The sequence below is a fragment of the Ylistrum balloti genome, unplaced genomic scaffold (assembly GCF_031769215.1).
Source record: "Ylistrum balloti isolate Yb309-2 unplaced genomic scaffold, AGI_CSIRO_Ybal_v1 Utg370538, whole genome shotgun sequence".
Taxonomy (NCBI): Eukaryota; Metazoa; Mollusca; class Bivalvia; order Pectinida; family Pectinidae; genus Ylistrum; species Ylistrum balloti.
The window spans coordinates 436,340-462,456 of record NW_026782342.1 but is presented as its reverse complement, the minus strand read 5'-3'; the positions used below and the strand labels follow the sequence as shown (position 1 = coordinate 462,456).

Below are 26,117 nucleotides of genomic sequence, written 5' to 3'. Positions count from 1 at the left end.
TGACAAAATAGGAAAAATTAACAAAATTCAGTTGAGTGTCGATGTTTTGATATAGATACCTACAACAGTGGTTTGTAATTAACTCTAATACACTTACCATATATCTGAATTTGATAAGTCACAATAGCTAATTAGTGAAATGTCATTTCTATATTTGAAATGATATGTATAATACATGAATACTGACAAAAGGTAGAAATAATTCCTTAAATAACAATGCTGACGAGATGAAGATATTTGTAAAACAGTGCCTAGATTTATACCATTACCGAGGGGCTAAAGTTAGCAGGTGATTTATTGGATATTCCATTAACGAATCGAGCGGATTGGATATCTGAGTACCCGTTATCGAATCTCCAATCTCAAGAATTCGTTATTCGAATATCCAGTCTTCAATTCTAATTTCAGCCATCTTTATTTCTGGCATAAGCAAGACAATTTCAGATATATGGTACAAAGTTATATATTAATTAATGTTTACGGCAAAATTTAGGATTAAATTTTCATTGGCAGACAATATATTTTAACAACTTAAATATCAACGATTTATTTTCCTGTTTGGAATATACATATTGAAACCATATTTCTAATCTAGCACCGTGTTTCAAAATCTATTCACTGATTCATCAATAAGATTGTATTGCTGGTGTTAAGGCTTTCACTTTGATGTATGGAAGGTGTGGTACATTGTTTTTTCTCTCAATTCAGATCGCAGAGAAATAAATCGGTATCTAGAAATTTACAAATGATTGAAAGAAAAATATCGACACATACGGGTTGTTCTAACCGGCAAAGAAGGTGCCAGTAAGACTACCATATGTCGCCGTTTTCAGAAAGAACCTGTTGTCCTCAACTCGAGAGAGCCAACTGTAGGAGCTGTGTTACGTCCACACTTTCTTTCAGTCGACTTGAATTCCAGAACATGGAAGTATGAGAGTAACCGATTGCCTGATGATGTAGTGAAAGCTCGTTTGGGAGCTGTGATGAGAAACCAAGAAAAAAGCGGAAAAAATGGTTAAAAAAAGGTAATATATAGTAGATTCAGAGTATTTAATGTAATTAGCTTCAACCTATTAACATAACCTATTTTACACTCGTTTGGCGCTGACCAGAGATCAGTCTGCAAAACATTTAAGAATATCGTAGCTACCAACACTACCAACGATAAAGTTGTAGCTATAGAATAATTAAACACATATTCCATATCATCAGTCCACAAGTATCCAAATATCGTCAAAAGGCATTATATTGAAGAAACACATTTTCCATATCATCAGTCCACAAGTATCCAAATATCATCAAAAGGCATTATATTGAAGAAACACATATTCCATATCATCAGTCTACAAGCATCCAAATATCATCAAAAGGCATTATATTGAAGAAACACATTTTCCATATCATCAGTCCACAAGTATCCAAATATCGTCAAAAGGCATTATATTGAAGAAACACATTTTCCATATCATCAGTCCACAAGCATCCAAATATCATCAAAAGGCATTATATTGGAGAAACACATATTCCATATCATCAGTCCACAAGCATCCAAATATCATCAAAAGGCATTATATTGAAGAAACACATATTCCATATCATCAGTCCAAAAGCATCCAAATATCATCAAAAGGCATTATATTGAAAAAAAAACACAGATTCCATATCATTATTTTATTTTTCAATAATATATATTTCTGTTTATTTATTTTAAAATGTGTAAGAGCGTGTTGTTTCAGTTCTGGAACAGGACTAAATAACTGCTAGTATTGGTTACCGTTACCGCCTTTGGCAAATATTTATTTATCATGATATATACACAAATGAAGTCTAATAGTCGAGAAATTATAAAAGATATACACATGATCACCCATCAAAATATAAACTGCACGATTTTTATTCAGTTGACAAATAGTAATATCAGTAGTGTTGACTTCATGTAAGTTTTCTTAACATAGTAAATTCTCTTTGTTTCACTCTATCAGTGCCTCTTTTGTAACCTGCATTTTGCCAACATGTTGCCATGGCAACGTAACTCCATTATATTAATTATTGCTTGACGTCAAAAGTGTCGATTTCATTGGAATAAGTAACATATAAGTTTCGGCTAGAGCAAACATTTTTTCACTGTCTGGAATAATAAACAAAATTTAGTTGAGTGTCGATGTTTTAATACAGATACCTACAACAGTGGTTTGTAATTAACTATAATACACTTACCATATATCTTAATTTGATCAGTCACAATAGCTAATTAGTGAAATGTCACTTCTATATTTTGAAATAATAGATATAATACATTAATGCTGAAAAAAGGTAGAAATAATTTCTTAAATAACAATGCTGACAAGATGAAGATGTTTTATACCATTACCGAGGGACTAAAGATAGCAGGTGATTTATTGGATATTCCATCAACGAATCGAGCGCATTGAATATTCGAATACCCGTTATGAAATCTCCAAACTCAAGAATTCGTTATTCGAATATCCAGGTTTCAATTCTAATTTCAGCCACCTATATTACTGGCACAAGCAAGACAATTTCAGATATATGGTACAATGATATATATCAATTTTCCAATATCACAATAAGAAATGAGATATATATATATTGTACTTTGCAATTATCAGTTATAATAAATGAATAATAAAAAAACACAATATCAAGAAAATCAAAGTTGAAAAAATATTAAAAAACGTCAGGTGCTGGACAGGCCTAATGGTTCAAGCAGTGACGACGAATTTTCAACATCAAAACCACATGGCGCTAGATATATATCTTGAACGCTAAAATAAAGAAGTTAAGATAGGTATGTTTAACAAAATCAGTTATGAGTTATGAGCTGGAAGCTGGACACACGTTTATCCAATACCGTTACTATTAAACTGGCAATAACAATTACAAATATGTTATTAGTGACCGAAGGCAGCACAACAAAGCAAGTGTCTGTACGAGAAGTATCTGTGGAACAACAGAAAGAGGCAAGAGCTGTCTTAACGGCTTCACGTCGTGCTGACTCTGAGTTGGCATTCCTGTCCCTGTGGGATATGGGTGGACAAACGCCTTTCCAGGCTTCACACAATGTTTTCATTTCATTACACGGCGTGTATCTAATAGTCTTTAGACTGACAGATTTTCTCAAAGATAAGCTGGAAACAGGTAAGGAACTGAACAGTGATTTTACACTGGGAAAATTGGTACAGACGTTCACTGCTTAACAAAATACTTTATTTATGTTCAATCGTCGAAACCGGCTAGTGCCCGGCTAGTGAAAAAAACCTACTCTGCATTGTCAGAGTGAAAAGATCGTTTAATTAATCAAGGTTGCATAAATTGATCATCTACAGACCAATTACCCTCATATAAAGGGTCTTATGTACAAATCGGCAATGTATTATACAATTTATTTTGTCTGCTCTCGTGCAGTTCACTTGGTTTCCTTGTTATTCTAAATGTTCACGAAATGATACAAGTGGGACAATTCTGTAGTAAACATATTCATTAAAGATACAAGGCACGGACTTGAAAAGTTATCATAAGTAATGTGAACAATACATAGGATTTACAATACAGCATTTTATCTAAGGCATAATCACCATCTTTATTTTAACTCGATATATGTAAATGTGAAGGGTTAATGGTGGGGGTTCTGCTAATTGTATCATTTTTTTTCTATTCATTTATTATTTTTAATCTATTTATTTAAGGACACACGCGTCGATAGAGATTTAAACTTCTTATGGTCTACCTAACATTCGGTTTTACTTGGCAAAGTCTTTCTCGTCATCTTATCCCCAATTCATTATGTGTGTTTTCTTTGTGTTTTATATAACCACATATCCGTTTTCCACTTTTTTTGTCCTGCGAAAATATTAAATTACAGTTTATATACAAAAGTTGCCTTGTTGTCTAACTATATAGTGCATATATGCAGTAATTGTGTAGTTTCACACTATATATGTGTATGTAAGTATGTTAATGAAGTCTGAGGGATCCTGTTGATTGACCAATAAGCATTGTCCTGATAGAATGCCATGCTAGGGATTTTTGAGCCCCCACAACATAATATCAGTTATCGAGGGTAATTGTGCAATCCAACATTTATTACATTTGTTATTCGTATTATCCCATGTACGCTAATCACGTATTGATTAACCTTATTTGGTGTTTTTTTTTATTATAGATGTAATATGGTAGGGGGACATCTCATTCTGATCGCTTTGTTGGATTTGTGCCTGGATATGTCATTTAATTATCGGGGATTTAGTTCTTCGAGAATTCTATTCATTTTATATTCTTAGGGGTTTCTAACTCGAGTCTTATAGTAATAGAATATTCTTTTATAATATTATGTTTCAACATATCGTTGAGGGTCTACCCAGCCGTTGACTATTCTACCTCTCATGCAGCTTCTCTGAGGTCACTCACAGAGTCTTTTAGCTTCACTGCAACCGTCCAATGTCTGGTTGCTTTCCTGCGATTTTGTAGTTTGCACTTGTTGCTACTTTAGGGCACCTCAGGACCTCATTCGCAATTGCAATGTGTCTACGAGTAAGTATTTGATTTTTTTTACAGAGTGAGTGGCCCCTGGTACGATAAGCTTTCATGTACAATAATTCCGGTGTAATAAACAGGTCAAACTATACCTGCGAGTTTTATTGTATTTTAACTCAGGGTTTTACTTTAGACAGTCTTTCTCGTCACCGTCTCTTTGATTCATCACGTTTGTTTTCTCTTTTTTCCATATTTCCACCTTTGTCGTTACCTGTGTTGTCTAGTTTTGTTTGTCATTATTATTTGTACTTTTTGTTTTATTGTCAATCATGTATTAACTTTTTATACAGTCCGCCTGAAAAAATGGATCAGAATGATCGGCACGTTTTCCTCAGTTGAACTGAATGCACCTAAAACGAGAACATGTGCTCCTCCGATCATTTTCGTAGGCACGTTTCTTGATAAACTGAAGGAAAACTACGAGGTATGTAATAGCAATTACAGGTGTGTAATATTTAGCAATTCAAGCCAAAAACTTAAACATTTTCTAATTATTCTATCGTTTGCCTTTCTTTTGAGGATGGTTTATTTACGACGCAAGTCATTAATATAGATATTTCAAAATTCCTTTGACAGAGTGACGGAGTGTCAACAAAAATGTACTATTAATATTGATTAAAATAACTTGTTTCCTAATGTTCAAAACAGACAAAGTTGATGATTTCATCTTTTTAGACATAGCACAAACATGAATATTTTGAAAGATGTGTTTCTCATTTTCCCCAGGACTACGACAAACAGCAACAGAACATACGGTCAAGTATCTCCAAATTTCCCGAACTCTCATCTCACCAATTTGTCAAGTTCTGTGCAGTCGACAACAGCCTCGGCAATGAAGCCACAGACCTAAAAATGTTAAGAGATTTAATCACAGAAGTCGCTGTTCATCAGGATCAGTGGGAAAGACAACTCCCTACCACGTGGTTAAAACTAGAGATGGATTTACTTAAAGCAAGAGAAAGAGGAACAAGGATACTCAAAATGGAAGAGATTATCAAGATGAACAAATCATCTACAGTGCCATTGTCCGATGTAAATGAAATCAAACTTGCCCTGGAGTAAGTATATGTGAACCAAAAATGAATAGATACATAAAGCTGTTTCCAATAATAGATGCTGATATCAACATTCTTTATATCACACTTACGTTATCAAACGTTGTATACTGCATTTTCATTATACAGAATGCTATGAGACGCAATTTTAGGCCCAAATTTCCTTCGTCTTATCAAGAATTTTATAACAATATGAAGAGATCATCATATAATTGTTAAATTTGAACGATATATAAACTTAAGACAAAGGTAAGTATTGTGAATGCGTTCACTGTACTACAGTTACTTTGTGCCTTGGGGATATAATGTAAATAATTCCGTTTTAATGATCCTAGCAACAGAAAACTCGAGTTATACCACTACAACTTAAGCTTAGTCTACTTCAGTAGGACATTGATATTTCTTAACCACAAAAACCACAAAGGGGTACGATACTTTATGTAAAATAATCAAAGAGTCTTATTTAAAATTTGAAATGAAATGTTAATTGTTTCATTTTGAACCACACTCCTTAGGTAGGCTTGATATACATGATTCCGCGTTAGACCTTACCAATACGAACTGATAAAACATATATTTATTAAACAGAGGTCGTAGACATTTATATCTAAGATTCGTTCAGTCACACTCACTAAGTATCATCACGAGACACATCTTACACAGTATCATCACCAGGCACATCTCACACAGTACCATCACCAGGCACATTTCACACATTATCATCACCAGCCACCTCTCACACAGTACCATCTCCGGACACATATCACACAGTATCATCACCAGACACATCTCACACAGTATCATCACCAGGCACATCTCACACAGTACCATCACCAGGTACATCTTATACAATATCATCACCAGGCTCTTCTTACACAGTATCATCACCAAACATCTCTCATACAGTATCATCACCAGGCACATGTCACACAGTATTATCATCAGGCACATCTCACACAATACCATCACCAGGCACCTCACACACAGTATCATCAAATTACACATCTCACACAGTATCATCACCAGGCACCTCACACACAGTATCATCAAATTACACATCTCACACAGTATCATCACCAGGCACATGTCACACAGTATCATCAGCGGGCACCTCTCACACAGTATCATCACCATTCACATCTCACACAGTATCATCACCAGGCACATCTCACACAGTATCATCACCAGGCAGTATCATCACCAGGCACATGTCACACAGTATCATCATCAGACAAATCTTACACAGTACCATCACCAGGCACCTCTCACACAGTATCATCAACCGGCACATCTCACATAGTATCATCACCAGGTATATATCACATATTATTATCACAAGGCACATCTCACACAGTACCATCACCAGGCACCTCTCACACAGTATCATCAACCGGCACATCCCACATAGTATTATCAAGAGGCACATCTCACACAGTATCATCACTAGTAACATCTCGCACACTATCATCACCAGGTACATCTCACACAGTATCATCACCAGACACATCTCACACAGTATCATCACCAGGCACATCTCACACAGTACCATCACCAGGCACATCTCACACAGTATCATCACCAGGCACATCTCACACAGTATCATCACCAGGCACATGTCACACAGTATCATCACCAGGCACATCTCACACAGTATCATCACCAGGCACATCTCACACAGTATCATCACCAGGCACATCTCACACAGTATCATCACCAGGCACATCTCACACAGTATCATCACCAGGCACATCTCACACAGTATCATCACCAGGCACATCTCATACAGTATCATCACCAGGCACATCTCACACAGTATCATCACCAGGCATCCCTCACACATTATCATCACCAGGCATCCCTCACACAGTATCATCACCAGGCAGATGTCACACAGTATCATCACCAGGCACATCTCACACAGTATCATCACCAGGCACATGTCACACAATATCATCATCAGACAAATCTTACACAGTATCATCACCAGGCAGATGTCACTCAGTATCATCACCAGGCACATCTCACACAGTATTATCACCAGGCACATTTCACAGAGTATCAACAACAAGCACATTTCACACAGTGCCATCACGAGGCACATCTCACACAGTATCATCACCAGGCACATATCACACAGTATCATCACCAACCATATCACACAAAGTAACATCACCCGGCACATCCCACACAGTATCATCACCAGGCACATCTCACAGTATCATCACCAGGCACATGTCACACAGTATCATCATCATGCAAATCTCACCAGGCAGTCATCACCAGGTATATCTCACATATTATTTTCACCAGGCACCTCTCACACAGTACCATCACCAGGCACATATCACACAGTATCATCACCAGGCACATGTCACACATTACCATCACCGGACCCATCTCACACAGTATCATCACCAGGCACATGTCACACAGTATCATCACCAGGCACATCCAAAACAGTATCATCACCAGGTATTTCTCACAGAGTATTAACACTAGGCACCTCTCACACAGTATCCTCCTCATGCACATCTCACATAGTATTATCACCAGGCACATTTCACAATTTCCGTTCACCTGAGACATCTCATACAGTATCATCACCAGGCACATGTCACACAGTATTATCATCAGGCACATCTCACACAATACCATCACCAGGCACCTCACACACAGTATCATCAACCGGCACATCCCACATAGTATTATCACCAGGCACATCTCACATAGTATCATCACCAGGCACAGGTCACACAGTATCATCAAATTACACATCTCACACAGTATCATCACCATTCACATCGCATACAGTATCATCACCAGGCACATGTCACACAGTATTATCATCAGGCACATCTCACACAATACCATCACCAGGCACCTCACACACAGTATCATCACCAGGCACATCTCACACAGTACCATCACTAGTAACATTTCACAAAGCATCATCACCAGGCATATCCCACACAGTATCATCACCAGGCAGATCTCACACAGTATCATCACACAGTATCATCTTCAGGCACATCATACATAGTATTACCACAAGGCACATCTCACATAGTATTATCACCAGGCACATTTCACACAATTCCATGTCCAGGCACATCTAACACAGTACCATCACCAGGTACAACCACACAATATCATCACCAGGCACATCTTACACAGTATTATCACCAGGCATATGTCTCAAAATATTATCACCAGATTCATCTCACACAGTACCATCAACAGGCACATCTCACACAGTATCATCACCAGGCACATCTCACATGGTATCATCACCAGGCACATCTCACACGGTATCATCACCAGGCACATCTCACACAGTATCATCACCAGGTACATCTCACACAGTATCATCACCAGGTTTATCTCACACAGTATCATCACCAGGCATATCACACAGTATCATCACCAGGCACATCTCACACAGTATCATCACCAGGCATATCTCACACAGTATCATCACCAGGCACATCTCACACAGTATCATCACCAGGTACATCTCACACAGTATCATCACCAGGCACATCTCACACAGTATCATCACCAGGCACATCTCACATGGTATCATCACCAGGCACATCTCACACAGTACCATCACCAGGCACCTCTCACATAGTATCATTAACCGGCACATCCCATATAGTATTATCAAAGCAGATCTCACACAGTATCATCACCAGGCACATGTCACACAGTATCATCACCGGGGACATTTCACACATGTCACACAGTATCATCAGCGGGCACCTCTCACACAGTACCATCACCATTCACATCTCACACAGTATCATCACCAGGCACATGTCACACAGTATCATCATCAGGTACAACCCACACAGTATCATCACCAGGTATATCTCACATATTATTATCACCAGGCACCTCTCACACAGTACCATCACCAGGCACATGTCACACAGTATCATCACCAGGCACCTCTCACACAGTACCATCTCCGGACACATCTCACACAGTATCATCACCAGACACATCTCACACAGTATCATCACCAGGCACATCTCACACAGTACCATCACCAGGTACATCTTATACAATATCATCACCAGGCTCTTCTTACACAGTATCATCACCAGGCATCCCTTACACAGTATCATCACCAGGCAGATGTCACACAGTATCATCACCAGGCAGATGTCACACAGTATCATCACCAGGCACATATCACACAGTATCAGCACCAGGCACATGTCACACAGTATCATCAAATTACACATCTCACAGAGTATCATCACCAGGCACATATCACACAGTATCATCACCAGGCACATATCACACGGTATCATCACCAGGCACATCTCACACAGTATCATCACCAGGCACATCTCACAGTATTATCACAAGGTACAACCCACACAATATCATCACCAGGCTCTTCTTACACAGTATCATCACCAGGCACATGTCACAGGTATATATCACATATTATTATCACAAGGCACCTCTCACACAGTACCAACACCAGGCACATATCACACAGTATCATCACCAGGCACATGTCACACAGTATCATCACCGGACACATCTCACACATTATCTTCACCAGGCACATCTCACACAGTACCATCATCAGGCACATCTTATACAATATCATCACCAGTCTCTTCTTACACAGTATCATCACCAGGCACATGTCACACAGTATCATCAGCGGGCACCTCTCACACAGTACCATCACCGGACACATGTCACACAGTATCATCACCATTCACATCGCACACAGTATCATCACCAGGCAGATGTCACACAGTATCATCACCAGGCACATATCACACAGTATCAGCACCAGACACATGTCACACAGTATCAACACTAGGTACAACCCACACAGTATCATCACCAGGTATATCTCACATATTATTATCACCAGGTTTATCTCAGACATTATCATCACCAGGCAGTATCATCACCAGACACACAAAGTATTATCACCAGGCACATCTCACACAGTATCATCACCATTCACATTTCATACAGTATTATCACCTGGAATCCCTCACACAGTATCATCACCAGGCTTCCCTTACACAGTATCATCATCAGGCACATGTAACACAGTATCACACCAGGTATCACACAGTATCATCACCAGGTATATCACACAGTATCATCACCAGGCACATCTCACACAGTATCATCACCAGGCACATCTCACACAGTATCATCACCAGGCATCCCTCACACAGTATCATCACCAGGCATTCCTCACACAGTATCATCACCAGGCAGATGTCACACAGTATCATTACCAGGCACATATTACACAGTATCATCACCAGGTACAACCCACACAGTATCATCACCAGGCACATGTCACAAAGTATCATCAACAGGTACAACCCACACAGTATCATCACCAGGCATCCCTCAATCAGTATCATCACCAGGCCTCCCTCAACAGTATTATCACCAGGCACATAGTATCATCATCAGGCACATCTCACCTAGTATCATCACCAGGCACATGTCACACACTATCATCACCAGGCACATCTATCATCACACAGTATCATCACATTTCACATATCAACCAGGCACCTTTCACACAGTACCATCACCGGACACATCTCACACAGTATCATCACCAGGCAAATGTCACACAATATCATCATCAGACAAATCTTACACAGTACCATCACCAGGCACCTCTCACACAGTATCATCTTCAGGCACATCATACATAGTATTACCACAAGGTACATCTAACATAGTATTATCACCAGGCACATTTCACACAATATCATCACCAGGCACATGTCACACTGTATCATCACCGGGCACCTTTCACACAGTACCATCACCGGACACATGTCACACAGTACCATCACCAGGCACATGTCACACAGTACCATCACCAGGCACCTCTCACATAGTATCATCACCAGGCACATCTCACACAGTATCATCACCAGGCACATCTCATACAGTATCATCACCAGGCACATCTCTTCTTCTCACACAGTATCATCACCAGGCACATGTCACACAGTATCATCACCAGGCACATGTCACACAGTACCATCAACAGGCACATCACACACAGTATCATTACCAGGCACATCTCACACAGTATCATCAACAGGCACATCACACACAGTATCATTACCAGGCACATCTCACACAGTATCATGACCAGGCACATCTCACACAATATCAAAACCATTTACATCTCATACAGTATCATTACCAAGCACATTTTATACTGTATCATCACCAGGCACATCATACACTGTATTATCACCAGGCACATCTCACACAGTATCATCACCAGGCACATCATACACTGTGTTATCACCAGGCACATCTCACACAGTATCATTACCAAGCACATATCACACAGTATCATTACTAGTTACATTTCACACAGTATCATCATCCGCACATCCCACACATTATCATCCCCAGGCACATCTCATATAGTATCATCAGCAGGCACAGGTCACACAGTATCATCACCAGGTACAATCCACACAGTGTCATCACCAGGTATATATCACATTATTATCACAAGGCACCTCTCACACAGTACCAACACCAGGCACATCTCACACAGTATCATCACCAGGCAAATGTCACACAATATCATCATCAGGCACATCTCACACAGTACCATCACCAGGCTGATGTCACACAGTATCATCACCAGGCACATGTCACACAGTACCATCACCAGGCACATCTCACACAGTAACATCACCGGACACATCTCATACAGTATCATCACCAGGCACACATACCACACAGTATCATCATCAGGCACATCTGACATAGAATTCTCACCAAGCACATGTCACAGAGTATCATCAAATTACACATCTCACACAGTATCATCACCATTCACATCTCATAGAGTATCATCACCAGGCTGATCTCACACATTATCTTCACCAGGCACATCTCACACAGTACCATCACCAGGCACATCTTATACAATATCATCACCAGGCTCTTCTTACACAGTATCATCACCAGGCACCTCTCACACAGTACCATCACCAGGCACATCTTGTTCAGTACCATCACCAGGCACATCATACACTGTATTATCACCAGGTATATCTCACATATTATTATCACCAGGCACATCTCACACAGTATCATCACCAGGCACATGTCACACAGTATCATCATCCGGCACATACCACATAGTATTATCACCAGGTATATCTCACATATTATTATCATCAGGCACATCTCACATAGTATCATCACCAGGCACATGTCACACAGTATCATCAAATTACACATCTCACACAGTATCATCACCATTCACATCTCATACAGTATCATCACCAGGCTGATCTCACACAGTATCATCACCAGGCAGATGTCACACGGTATCATCACCAGGCACATGTCACACAGTATTATCACAAGGCACATCTCACACAGTATCATCACCAGGCACATATCACACAGTATCATCACCAAGCAGATGTCACACAGTATCATCACCAGGCACATATCACACAGTATCATCACCAGACACATATCACACAGTATCATCTCCAGGTAAATGACATTCGCTATCACAAACAGACAGAGCTTACACATTACCACCACTCTTCACAGCTCAGGACCGGATCATACAGTAATAAAAAAAGTTATCAGGTTACAACATACAGATTATATCCACCAGTCGAGCTCATACCGTATCATCACAAGGTACAACACATATATATCTCCACCGGGAGCAGTATCACCGTGTCTGACGTCTGTATATTCTTGTAGGCACAAAGCACGTGATATGATGCATATGGTAAATGGAATGTAGGAATGGTAACTAAACAAAGTATTATTAGGCAGCTATTCGTTACTTAAAATGCTATCGACAATCTCAGGCATGCCTCAGATGTAATTGTATTGTTATTGTCGTCGAAAACATTTTAATAGTGATGATTATAAGTATCATGATATTACCAACTTACATAACCATTACAAATAAGATGATTAATGGAGGAAATGGTGACAAGCTAACCAGTTTCCCATTTTCCTTGACGTCATTATCATATGAATTTGGTGACGTCACACCAGTTGTGTAAAATATACTTCATTCAATAATATATCATTTCTTTCAGATATTTTTTTTTCATTTGAATGTTTTTAAGTCTAAATAAATTACTTAGAATAACGAATAACTCTAATTTGTCCGTAAATGTAAAGTTATATGGTAGTTATATGGTATAAATTATTGTGCTTAAAAACTGGAAAGTATTTTGATATTGATTGATTTCTATTTTATTTCTTTATTATGTAGATCATATGTTTATTTTTGGAGTAAAATAACACATTTAATTTTAGATATCTTCACTGCACAAGGTCTGTGATTTATTTTCGGGAGTTTGACTACGTCATCAACGACCCCCAGTGGCTTGCCGATTTCTTCAGTATCCTGATTACCGATGACAAGTTTCTCCCAAAAGACGACCTTTCAATGATCAGGCACCAGGAGCTGTACCAAACAAAGGGCGAGTTGACACAGGAACTGATTAACGGTCTCTTACGTCTGGAGAAGAATAAAGCTTTCCTTCCACATAAATCCATTCTTTTGGCGCTGATGGAAAAATTTGGGTTGATAGTGAAAATGCTGATCTCAGGACCCGAAACTGAACATCCACAGTTCAGTGAGACGTTCACCATTCCAAGTAAACTGGTGGAGCTTCAAGACATCGACGTAATAACCAGAGAAATCACCAGCCTGAAGAGTAGATCGCTTGGTGTTTCTAAAGCATTATGCTTCGTATTCAACGATGTTTATGTACCTGATGAGTTGTTTCATAGAATCTTTGCCCACATCCTGAGGACGTACAAGCCGACATCATTGTCAACAAGAAGCCTCCAAACAACAACTGAAATAGACCAGACGGGGTCGAGCAGTGGTAACGTTTGTCTTTATAGAGGTTTTGGATGTTTCGAGATCAACGACCTCTGTAGAATGATCCTATCCATGCAGCCTGAGAGGTCCACTATTGTCGTGACTGTATTCAGTCCAACGGAAACGCATCTTCCCGCAGATTGTGGAAAAGACGTCAGGCTCTCAATCGAAGGGATTATTCGTGACGCATTGGAAATGAGTGACCAGCAGCACTTTCAACATACACACAAACTACACTGTAGTTTTTCCCTGAATCCATACGACACCCCTGTAGACCTGTACGGCATCAACCGCTCAGAGAAGGGTGTGCCTTGTAAAGGGGGAGATTGTCACGGACAACACCTACTGGTAAAAACGGACACCGCGTTTTGGCACATTACAGAGGTAAATCAAATGTTTTTTCTTCTCCTGATACTATATAACCAGGTATATTAATTCCTTGTCGGCCCGACTGACTGGCTGGCTGGTTGGCTGGCTAGCTGGCTGGCTGAATGACTGACTGGCTGACTGGCTGGTTGACTGTTTCTCTGTTCGATCCACCTGACGTTTTCTGTTACATCTGGCCTCCCCACTTCCGAGGAATATTTTCGTAAATGTAAAATATATTCTTAACTGCTGCGTTTGCAATTTCTATGTAATACCTTAGAGATTAGTCTTGTCAGAGTTCCAGAAAATTTGGCATAAAAAATTTGTGTAGTTCTATGGTGGCAATTTGTGTCTTCTTAACCCTATCCCTACTAGAAACCAAAAATCGGTCATATACTTAAAACTTTCTTTGAATCGCTAACATTGAATTTTCCATTATAATGTGCGCATATGCGTTCAAATGTTATATCATTATCTATCATTACCTTAGGCTTTATTCACTGATACCTCTAATAATGACTCATCCTTTAGAAAATATGTATGTTTCATCAATTTCCGAACGATATACACAGATTTGAACTTTCCCACGTAGTATCGTAAGAGTTTTTATTAACATTCCATATGCTCCGCTCTGAGGTATTGTTTATACCAATTGCAATGTATTCCCACCTTTAGGTGCAAAAATATTCTACTTTCTGGCAAATTAAAAAAAATGAGATGTCTACATATTTACAGCGTGATCCAACAATTGTTCAATTATTGCAAAAGGCTTTCGATATTCTTCTTGAATTTTATCACCCAAAAAGCATCTAATCAATCTAATGATGCTCAGATCGTTTGCTAAGAGCGCATTTTAATATAAATTTCGAATAAGATAAAGCCAAGAGCTGGATTAAAATGCATCATACGGCTGTTTCGGTCTTGTATTTAATAAACATCCTGTCCAGGTAGCTGGTTTTCCAAGATTTTGATAAAGGGCAGGAAATAATACTTAACGCTCCTAGAAAAAGGTTTCCATGTGACTCCGTATTTTCTCGGTAGCTTTCCATGTTTCCCAATTCAGATTTTGACACTGAAGGAGTCAATAACAAGAATATTGGAATATATTTTGTCAAAAGTTCGAACATAAGAGATCGCAAGTGCTCATTATTATTTCGGGTTCCACTCTGTGATTTTAATGACGAATGCATCTTTATTATCTAGTGTCATTTCTGTCGATATTTCATTTCCACACGACGTCTTCTTTAAATGTGTTAGCCATAATTTAATAAAATATCAAAATAAAATTTTGTTTACGTTTAAGATTAAATGGTAGTTTCAATCCCGTGTATTTTTGTCTTACTCCTACTTGTGACTTCGTGGGTTTCAGTTCAGATTTAAGTTGTTCTGTCAAAGTGCTGTACCTAAATTTGTTATATTTGTTTGCGAGAGTTCCAACGCGAAGGACGACATCTGGTGAGTGTATATCTATAAACCTGCGGTTAAACATTGGGAAATGCGTATACGGAAATCTAAACCGCGTAACAAAAAACCTAGTTGTTGATTTATTTTTCAATATATCTAACAAGATGATGTCTATGTTTTCATATCTTACGTCTTATATTGAATAACAGGTCTAGTTAATGGCTCGTTTTGAGTGTTGAATGGTTCTTTTTCGCCCATGCTAAAAAATCCGTTTTCGCCTAGTGTTAAATTATCTTTAAATAAATTTATCTCACAATTCAGTCCACATTTTATTTTCGTGGCAAGAGATTAAAACTTATTGTTGTAATATTTCAGAAGAGGACACAAATGCTGATACGACGTTTCCTCACGTGAGGCCAACGCCGCGGCAACTTAGTCGACTCTCCCGTCTGGTAACCGGGCCTACAATTGACCTGTTTATTAGGCTTGGTATTTCTTATGAGGAAATCCAAACCACTCAACGTTCCTTAATAGGATATGCGCCAGAATCAGTGACTACCAAGTTGTTTCTAAAATGGACGGTGACCTACCCGAATCAGACGTTCCAAAACATTAAACGGGCTATGGAGGATGCTGGCATAGCCACTGATCGAATTGATGAAATGATAAATACAGAGGAGGAACTCCAATGTGAAGGTATGCAGAAAATTACATCATTTGTTGTTCACATGATTGGTTATTTGATAATCCGTAAAAATAAGCTTGAAAATAAAACAATAAAACAAAACAAACTAAACACAACATTATATTATTTTACTTTACATAAAATCTTTGATTGATATGTAGGAAACACAGAGAAGGTATGGGTTAAGGCAAACTCAGCAATTTAAGGAAGATTACGTTGATTGATATATAAAGATAAATATATATTGCGCAATACCCATGTAGGAGTAAGTGTGCCTACGTGCCGCCGTGCGGAAAGACATGCCACGGTGCTAACGAGGAGTCACAGACACTGACTGTGCCACCACCAGGAATACAGGCCTTCAGAGTGGGAAGCTGGGGATGGCAGATAAAAATCTGTGAAGCTATCCCTGCCCCGCCAGAAGGCTGCAGACATGACCTCCTGAAAGGAGGACCCAATGAGAAGGGCCAAGAACGCAGCGAGGGCCCTGACCTCATGAGCCTGCATTTTCACCCTCACCCGAGCCTGATCATCAGATTGCTCGAAAGCGTACTGAATGACCTGGAAAACCCACCTGGAAACCGACTGGTAGGACATATATCGTTGTCCCTGTTTGCTGGGGAGAAATAGACGGGATCAAGTGTCCGTCCCCTGGTTTTATCGAGATAATCCAGGCCTCCCACTTCCTGGATGACGGAACCCAGTTGGACAGGAGGAACATCTGGAGAGGTCTGATGTGAAGCCTCCCTAGGGAGACCACATCTGCCAGGAAGTTGAGATACCCGAGAAAACTGAGGAACCAATGCGATGAAGGTCAGAGCCCGTGTCGAAACGGTTCCCCAGGAAAACGAACTCCTGAGATGGGGAAACCTCTGACTTCTCTCTGGAAGGAATGAAGCCGACTCTGAGCAAAACTTTCAGGACCAGACGGGTGTCCTTCACTAGCGATTTCCTCACCAAGTGAAGCATGAGGGAGTCGTTGAAATAGATGTGACGTCTATTCCGCAAGAATGAAGGAATCCCACGACCACCTACAGCAGCATGGTGAAAATCAAAGGAGCTGTCATGAGCCCAAAGGGCATGGCCCAGAATTGGAATACCTTGCCGTTGCACGTAGGAACTTCCGTGCCGACTTCTTGATGGGGATATGGAAGTAGGCATCCTTCAGATCTACTGAAGTTGCCCACAATCCGTCCCTCACAGAGGCCATTATGCCCCGTGGGGTCTCCATCTTGAAGTGAAGATAATCTACGTGCCTGTTGAAGGCACTGAGATCTATGATCTTCTTCCGAACCAGAAACATTCTGGAGTAGAAGCCGGGAGTGCATTCCGACATAGGAACCTCCTCTACTGCGCCCTTGGCAAGCATGGTCGCTTCTTCCTCCTGATGCGCCCGAGTCTTTTCCGCATCCCCCGGAGGAGGAAAGAAAATTGGTTGGGCGGCGAGGGGCGGATCCGGAAGAAGGGGAAATACCTAGACACTGCCTGACCACAGACAATTTCCAAGCCACTGCGGAAGAAAAGCGGAGAACCCTCCCCCCGCCCTCCCTCACCTCAGAGGAAGCTCCGGATGGGGCAGATCGAGACCCTGCCAGACCAGCGAATCGTCTGCCCATCTGAAGCCTAATCCTGCGGGACAGGGACAAAAGCTTGAGACGGGAGGACCGCCGTCCACCCGACCCGCCTCTTGGTATGCTGCGGCCAACGAGCTGAATGAGTCAGGTACCCTTCTTCTTGCCCCCAGGAGGGTTCTTACCCTTCCTACCCATCCGCTTGTTGACCTTGAAGCGAGGCTTGGACTTGAACTGCGCAGACGGCTGAGCAGCCGAGGACTTCGCCCTCTTCTTAGGAGGCGCTGACCCCTGCGAAGCACTGGCCTTCTTCGCCTGTATCCTCTTTACAAGAAGTGTTGAGACGACTGAGTCCTCCTTCATATCCTTCTGTACAGAGGCAAGCGCCCGAGAAGGGTGCAGAAAACAATCGAGAGAGGCAGGGTTCCTCAACCAGGCGATTATTTAAGACTCTCAGAAGGTACCACTCCCTGCTCGAGGGCGGAGCTCGGCGGAATGAGAGTACCCTCGGCAGGAACGCCTAAATCACCCCCCGGTTCAGAGTCGGAGGCGGAGCACTTACAGGGCGAATCCCTCTTCCGACTGGATGTTCGCCGAACAGGCAGGGGGGTCTTGACGGTTGACTCCGTGTGCGAACAAAGTTCACACGGCGAAGTCTCACTGCAAGGCCGGCTCAAAGGTCAAAGACTACCGTAACGTGGCAACACTGCAAGAAAAACGGCCGCACAAAAACAGCCGACAAAGCAGCAAAATAATAACAAACTTCACGTAATATCCGAAACAGCGAAACACGTGGTCACGCACTCAACACGTGGAGAACACGGCCGAAAAATAGGCAGAAATAAACATATAAGCAAGTCGTATAACGACAATATAAATTGGGATATGGGTAAAAACTTCAAAATTAGTAACAAATAATCCTCAGGCAATGAATGAAAGTACTACGAGAAGGAAAAGAAGACACTCAGCTTAAAACCATCCGGACTCGTAGCCATAAAGGAAAGAGGAAGGAAGATCACTCTATGTTTCTGCCGTGATGGTTCATGGATCGTAGGGAGGGCGGGATATTTTAATCTTTTGTTTTTAGGGTGGGTGTAGGTACCATATTTGCATACTAAAGTTATGGTAATTATTACTGAAATGTAATCAGCAATTTGAGGAAGACCACATTGATTGATATATACAGATAAATAAATAATGAGCAATACAATTTTTAATACAGAGTAAAAAATTTAACCTAAGGCGAACAAAAAGTTAAGACTCGGTTTTGGCTTAAAATATGTCACATTTTCAGCCTGTAAAATGGTCACTCTCTATGACATACAAAATACCCTTATATACTTCACTGTATCTCTGGCTGTGTTATAAGAACTTTTATTCTGTTGAGAAAACCAACTTGAAGAGAAATTGTTCCTGAAAGAGAAGATTTACTGGTATCTCTCTTTGACTTTCGGCTATTTCGTGATACCTGAAGAGTTTGTATTTACTACATCCAGTCTTAGTTTCAATCATTTAGTCTTAGTTTCAATCAGGAGTCTTGTATTTTCTTCATTCAATCTTAGTTTCAATTAGGGACATCTTTGATCGATTCACGCACTGAACAACAAGAAATTTAATAACATTAGCAGTTTGCTGAGCTTGATTTTTCATTTTTGTTGTTATGGCGAAACATAGAATTCAGCATGCACGCAGGGATATCTGCAAATAATACAAGTGTAGAAACAGTCATTTGTGAGAAAATAAGAAGCCACATTAATTACATGATGCAGCTGGCACCTATTGAGACGATTCCTTCCAAGAAAGGAAGTTTTATTCATCCCGTCTTGGATGTCCTTTTACTTTCTCTATCTAGAATAATGACATATCCGGGGGAAAATATCATATAAACCATATCAAGTGAATTCTGTCAATAAGTGAATCAAAGAATGAATAGGCAAGATATATGTATATAATATATATAATGCATTCAAACGGGCAGAACTACCACATCCTCCAGTCAGTATCCTGCACATCGCCCAATGTAATATACTTGATTACGTGTGCCAAGTGCCATTTGCAGTATGTGGGGGAGACTAAAACACCACTTAATCTCAGGATCAACAATCACCAACGTCAAACAGAAACGCCCGAATCTGCCTGTAGCAAGACATGTCAACATGCCAAGTCATCCGTGGCATGACATGCAGATGGTACCCATTAACCATGGCAGGAGTTGGGGTGACCAGCTACGCTTCAGTAAGGAACGACACTGGATCAACCAACTCCAAACTTGCCACCCACTCGGCATGAACGAGAGGCTACCAAGCTACCACTGAGGCAACTAGTGTATCACCCAACTATTATTGCACTTTATTTATTTAGTTACTACATCTGTTTTCCTTCCTATTTGAGATTGGTACCGTTGATTAACTCTGAAACGATTGATTCCATGTGATTTACAACAGTACACAATAAATGATTAGCAGTGTAGACTTGTAGTAGTTATTTCTATAGTTTGTAAAAGAAAAAGCACTTTTGATTGGTTGTTTGAAAGAAGGCATTTCATTAGATGGGTAGTCGTATAAATAGAGGTTCCACCAGACGAAAAGCTCTCTCTCTCTCTGATGCTGACAAACGAACGTAAAGGATCTCTAGCTGAAAATAAAAGGTAACAGTGACCAGGCTGTAAAAGTTTGGGCCTAGCTGAATAAGTTAGGGCTCCACTGTAATCCTTTAAAATCGGAACCAATAATTCTTACACGTCTTATACAAGTGTACAAAGTCACGGGAGATCACAGTACAGGGTGATGTGTAGTTGATCAGGTACATTGACAGGGTACCGAGGCACAGGTTTTGCCGTGACACAGTGTATAGCTGACTTGGTCAAAGTGGTTGAGGCAAAAGGTGACGCAGTCAATGCACGTGTGTCGCGGTGAAGGCTGACGTGGTCAAAGTGTGTCACGGTCAAGTTTGTACAGTCACGGATGTTGTGGTAAAAGGTTAATTATTTACTACCGACACAGGGTGGCGGGTATATATGTGATTTAGTGTTTTAGTTGGTATTGAGATTCTATACATGTCAGTGTTAAGGTGCAATAAATGTTAGTTATCTACCGTGTGTAGTTTAGAGTATAGTTATTGAATTCGTATAGTTTATATCATTATTTGAGAGGTAGACAGGCCAGTATTTTGTATATATATGGTGGGCATTTTACTGTTTGTTAAACAGTTACTGGGTCCAAGATAGAACTTGGTAACGAACTGACAGTACGCATCCGTTACAACTCTAATCTGGAAGGAGAAATTTTCAATTTATGGGACGACTTTTCTTTGGGCGAGTTGACGATTTTTGGAACGATTTAACCATATTAAAAATTATATTTTGAAAATAGATATATTTCTTGCATTTAACTGGAGGTTTTTTTTAAATCAAATTACTTTTTACATTTTTCTTATTTTTAATCAAAGAATTCATTGCGAATATGGCCGAGATGTACCGGTAGACTACTTTCCTCGGAGTGTGACGTGCAATTGTTTTTGTTGCGCTCAGTGTCTAGAGTGAAGAACATACCTAGATTCATGTAAAACATTTTTGATATTTTAAGCACCATCTTACATACAACTATTTGGGGTGGTTTTTTGTCCGCTATAAAGGGCCTTCGGATTATCGAAAACCCACAAGGACAAAGACCTACTAGGACATAATCCCACTGTTGATGTTAATTAAGTAATTTTTGAGTACTAAAAGATATTGCCTCAGCCAAGATCAGATGCAAATTTTGTAACATTTTACTCAAAATTTCAAAAGTCCTTATATGGCCATATTCTTTTTATTTTTCACTTATATATAGTTCAAGGTATCAGAATTTACACACTTGATACATATACTATGATTTATTGACAAATAATCTTCAAAAATAATTAATTATTAAAATTGTAATTCATGCACCCTAATTGCCTTTGATAATGAAATAGCTGCAAGATAAAAGTAAATGTGTACAAACATTTTCCTTTTATAACGTCCACACCATGGGAACACAGTCCGTCTGCCTTGAGACTGTAATCAAAATAGCATATATAAGTACATGACTTTCATCGAATTGTGTGCAACACCTTTCACATACCATTACACACAAATGTTCCTTAAATGATGATGATACATTGTTGGCAAAATTATTATGTATATAGCGTTATAAATAGTAAAAAGACCTAATAACAATAGTAACCTTTTTAAGCATTACAATAGGCAAACTCACGTCGGTAAAATTATTATTCTCGTGTACGACAAAACTCCAGAATGGGTGCTGTATAATAGTATTGTTATCTAGTTATATTCATTATTGTGATTATTATTCAACCAAAAGATGGTACAGAACAAATACAACATACATATAATATTGCAGAACAAAAGCATGCCCTATCTGACATGTACAGTGGGATTCCTCGACCCGTTGGGATGTTGTGTCGACAGACAACACCGGCATATGAGGCTTGTCATTCTTCCGCTGACTGTATTTGTTTTATGTTCTATGTATGTGATGTAATGAATGTAATATTTGTGTCTTGATAAAGAGGAAAGTTGCCTAAAAAAATTGACAATTCGCTTGTCCGTACTGTTACTATTACTTCAATGTATATATATATACTAAAACGAAAAAGAAACGCCGTGTAACCTAAAAAGATTCTTTTAAATGATATAATGTAATGTTACATTATTTCATTCATTTTTGTATACAATTTCATCTGTTTGGAACCATTTGTTGAAGGTTCTATCGATTATCAATGCTAATTATGCCAAAAATAGCCCCCTTTTAGCGATGACCCTACTTGTATTGCGCAACACGGCCGGACATTTCAGTATCTTGTGTGTCCTCCATGCGCAACTGTCGCAGCCCTGATTCTTCTATGCATGGAATTCATCAGGGTGTTAACCCTTGCAATGGCGATGTTATTCCATTCTTCATGCAAGACACGTGTGAGCTGGACCAGATTAGTGGGGGCATTTGGACGTCTCCTAACTTTCCTATCCAATTCGTCCCACAAATGCTCAATTGGAGACAAATCTGGACTGAATGCTGGCCAATCGATTGGGATTACGTTATTGTTGGCAAGAAATTGCTGACAAACTCTAGCGACATGGGGCCGGGCATTGTCTTGCTGGAATATCAGGTTCCGTGCTTGCACACACGGCACGGCAACTGGGCTAAGGATTTCGTCTCTATACCTTACGCCGGTTAAATTACCGTCAATCACGATCAGGAGTGATTTAAACCCATAGGAGATACCGCCCCAAACACATACTGAACCACCGCCAAACCTATCCCGCTCAGCGACGCACGCGTCGGTGTAACGTTCCCCTTGACGTCGATATACACGACGTCGCCCGTCCGAACGGTAGAGAGTGAACCGGGATTCGTCAGTGAAGAATACCCGTCTCCATTGCCTCATAGGAAAATTTCTGGGCGAGTGTACTTGTAACCAAGCGAACATAGGGACGTCGGGCTCTTAGGCTATTGACGCGTAATCGGTTTCGAACCGTATCAGGATGAATATGGCGGTTATGACTGCCTATAGTGTTATTTGCAGTTTCGGTAGCTGTGAGATGGCGATTACGTAAGTGAGAAAGTCTTATAAACCGATCCTGATGTGGCGTCGTGACGCGCGGACGTCCGCTTCGCAGTCGGTCGATGACCCTCCCCGTCACTCGCACACGTTGGACAAGACGTTGAATTGTCCGAATATGCACACCAAAATGTGCAGCAAACTGAAGTTGGCCCTGACCCTGCAAAAGCATTCTTATAGCCTGTCCCCGCTGGACTTCCGTCAATCGTGGCATGGATGTAAATTTGATTCGAATCAAACTTTGAAAAATCAATCCGAATACATGAAAGTATCAAATAGACTGAAAACTTCCATTGGCGAACTCAATGACCTTCCCCTGCACGGGATTCTTGTATTTTAGCACGTGCCTCGCACGGAGCGCGGAGGTCAGGTATTGTGTGATTTTAAACACGTGTACCTAGTGACCGCGAACAACACATCAACCTGACCGAGTGTCATTATTCTAGGCCAAGCAATAAATCATTTGTAGTATATTTAGTGTACCCGGCGTTTCTTTTTCGTGTTAGTATATATATTGATGCAAATCAAAATAATGATGGAAAAACTTAAGAATATGAGAGCTTTAACTTTGAGAAAATATTTCTAAAACCCCTCATTTTCCGCAATAGTATGCAATCAATATAACATTTTCTGACTAGATAGGTCTTATTTAATTCCCAGACGTATTATATTTAGCGTATATATTCGAATTTTAGTTAATTTTCATTATGTCGGAATTTTCAGTAACAGTTTCTGATTCTGCTTTTAACCTGTTTTTTTATGTTTTTTTTTTTTCCTTTTTTTTAATAGTACCAACAGAGATCTTGGGCAGAGCTCCATCTGATTCTGAAATCCAACTCATCATCAAAAACATCGGCGAAGCTTTCTTCACCTTCTGCTTAGAGATCGGATTATCACCTCCAGACATAGAGCAGCAAATAATTTGCCATCCTGATAACTTTGGGGAAAGGATGACAGCTCTCCTTCGGCGTTGGAAAAATGGCTTCCCGAAGGAGGCAACAATAGGCAGATTGTTGAAAGCGATGAAAATGTGTCGTATGGACTGGTATACAACGACACAAATCTGGTCAACTTGTTCGGGGGATGAGGCTACTGGACCAAGAAGAAGAAAACTGTTCAATTAAATATTTAATCGTGTCACACATATATATACTCAAGATATAGAAACGCAAGGTAAACTTTGAAGATGATTCTAGACAAGACGTCGAGTATAATTTTCAATCTTAGAATGAAGATTAATCCATATAGAATAAACTGCAAATTCAATGATTTGTATCTGGTAAGTGATTTAGGTGTAGTTAAAGGGAACGGAAAGAGAACTCTGTAATCTGAAATCGAAATGGACTGATTATGGGAGCTGGCTAGGCAATACCAGGTATGTCCCCCATTCGCTCTCTCCACAGCCCTGATCCTCATCGGCATGGAGTTCATGAGTGAGTTTATCCTCCTCATTGGGATGTTGGCCTATTCTTCCAAGAGGGCTGTTTTCAGTTGGGCCAGAGTAACAGGGGAGGTTGGCGTCGTTGAACCTGTCAATCCAGCTCGTCCAACAAGTGTCCAATAGAGGATAGGTCAGTGCTGTATTGGGGTCAGTCCAGTGGGTGGATATTGTTGTTAGTGAGAAAGTCGCTGGAGAGATACTTTATAAGGGGAGGCAACAATAGGCAGATTGTTGAAAGCGATGAAATTGTGTCAGATGAACTGGTCCGCAACAGCTGAAATCTGGCCAAGGTGTCATGGTGATGAGGGTACTATACCAAAAACGTGCAATTAAATGTTATCTATTCTTGACTAAAATCCTAAAGGAATAATAAACAAAAAAAAAACATCATAAAATGAACATATCTTTTAGACAATGTGTGTTTAAAACTCTCATTCTGAGGTCAACTGCCCTAAGGACAGGCGAGCTTATGTCGGTGCTCGGCATCCTTCGTCTGTACGACCGGCGTCAACTTTACCGTTCAAACGACTTC

General features: G+C 40.1%; 1 protein-coding gene across 1 annotated transcript; it reads left to right on the top strand.

Moving 5' to 3' along the window:
- Window positions 1–968: 968 nt before the first annotated feature.
- LOC132556000 (uncharacterized) lies at window positions 969–25,268 on the top strand. Its single transcript, XM_060220388.1, has 8 exons — window positions 969–1,014; window positions 2,926–3,159; window positions 4,845–4,978; window positions 5,281–5,612; window positions 13,944–14,901; window positions 16,635–16,983; window positions 17,236–17,241; window positions 24,934–25,268. Exons 1-8 carry the CDS (start codon window positions 984–986, stop codon window positions 25,266–25,268), a joined length of 2,379 nt encoding a protein of 792 aa, XP_060076371.1. The 5' UTR covers window positions 969–983.
- Window positions 25,269–26,117: the final 849 nt, after the last annotated feature.

Coding starts and splice junctions, on each gene's coding strand:
- LOC132556000 (XM_060220388.1), top strand. CDS start 984: ATGAGAAACCAAGAAAAAAGCGGAAAAAATG. Junction 1,015..2,925: donor AGAAAAAAGCGGAAAAAATG/GTTAAAAAAAGG, acceptor TAGTGACCGAAG/GCAGCACAACAAAGCAAGTG. Junction 3,160..4,844: donor CAAAGATAAGCTGGAAACAG/GTAAGGAACTGA, acceptor CTTTTTATACAG/TCCGCCTGAAAAAATGGATC.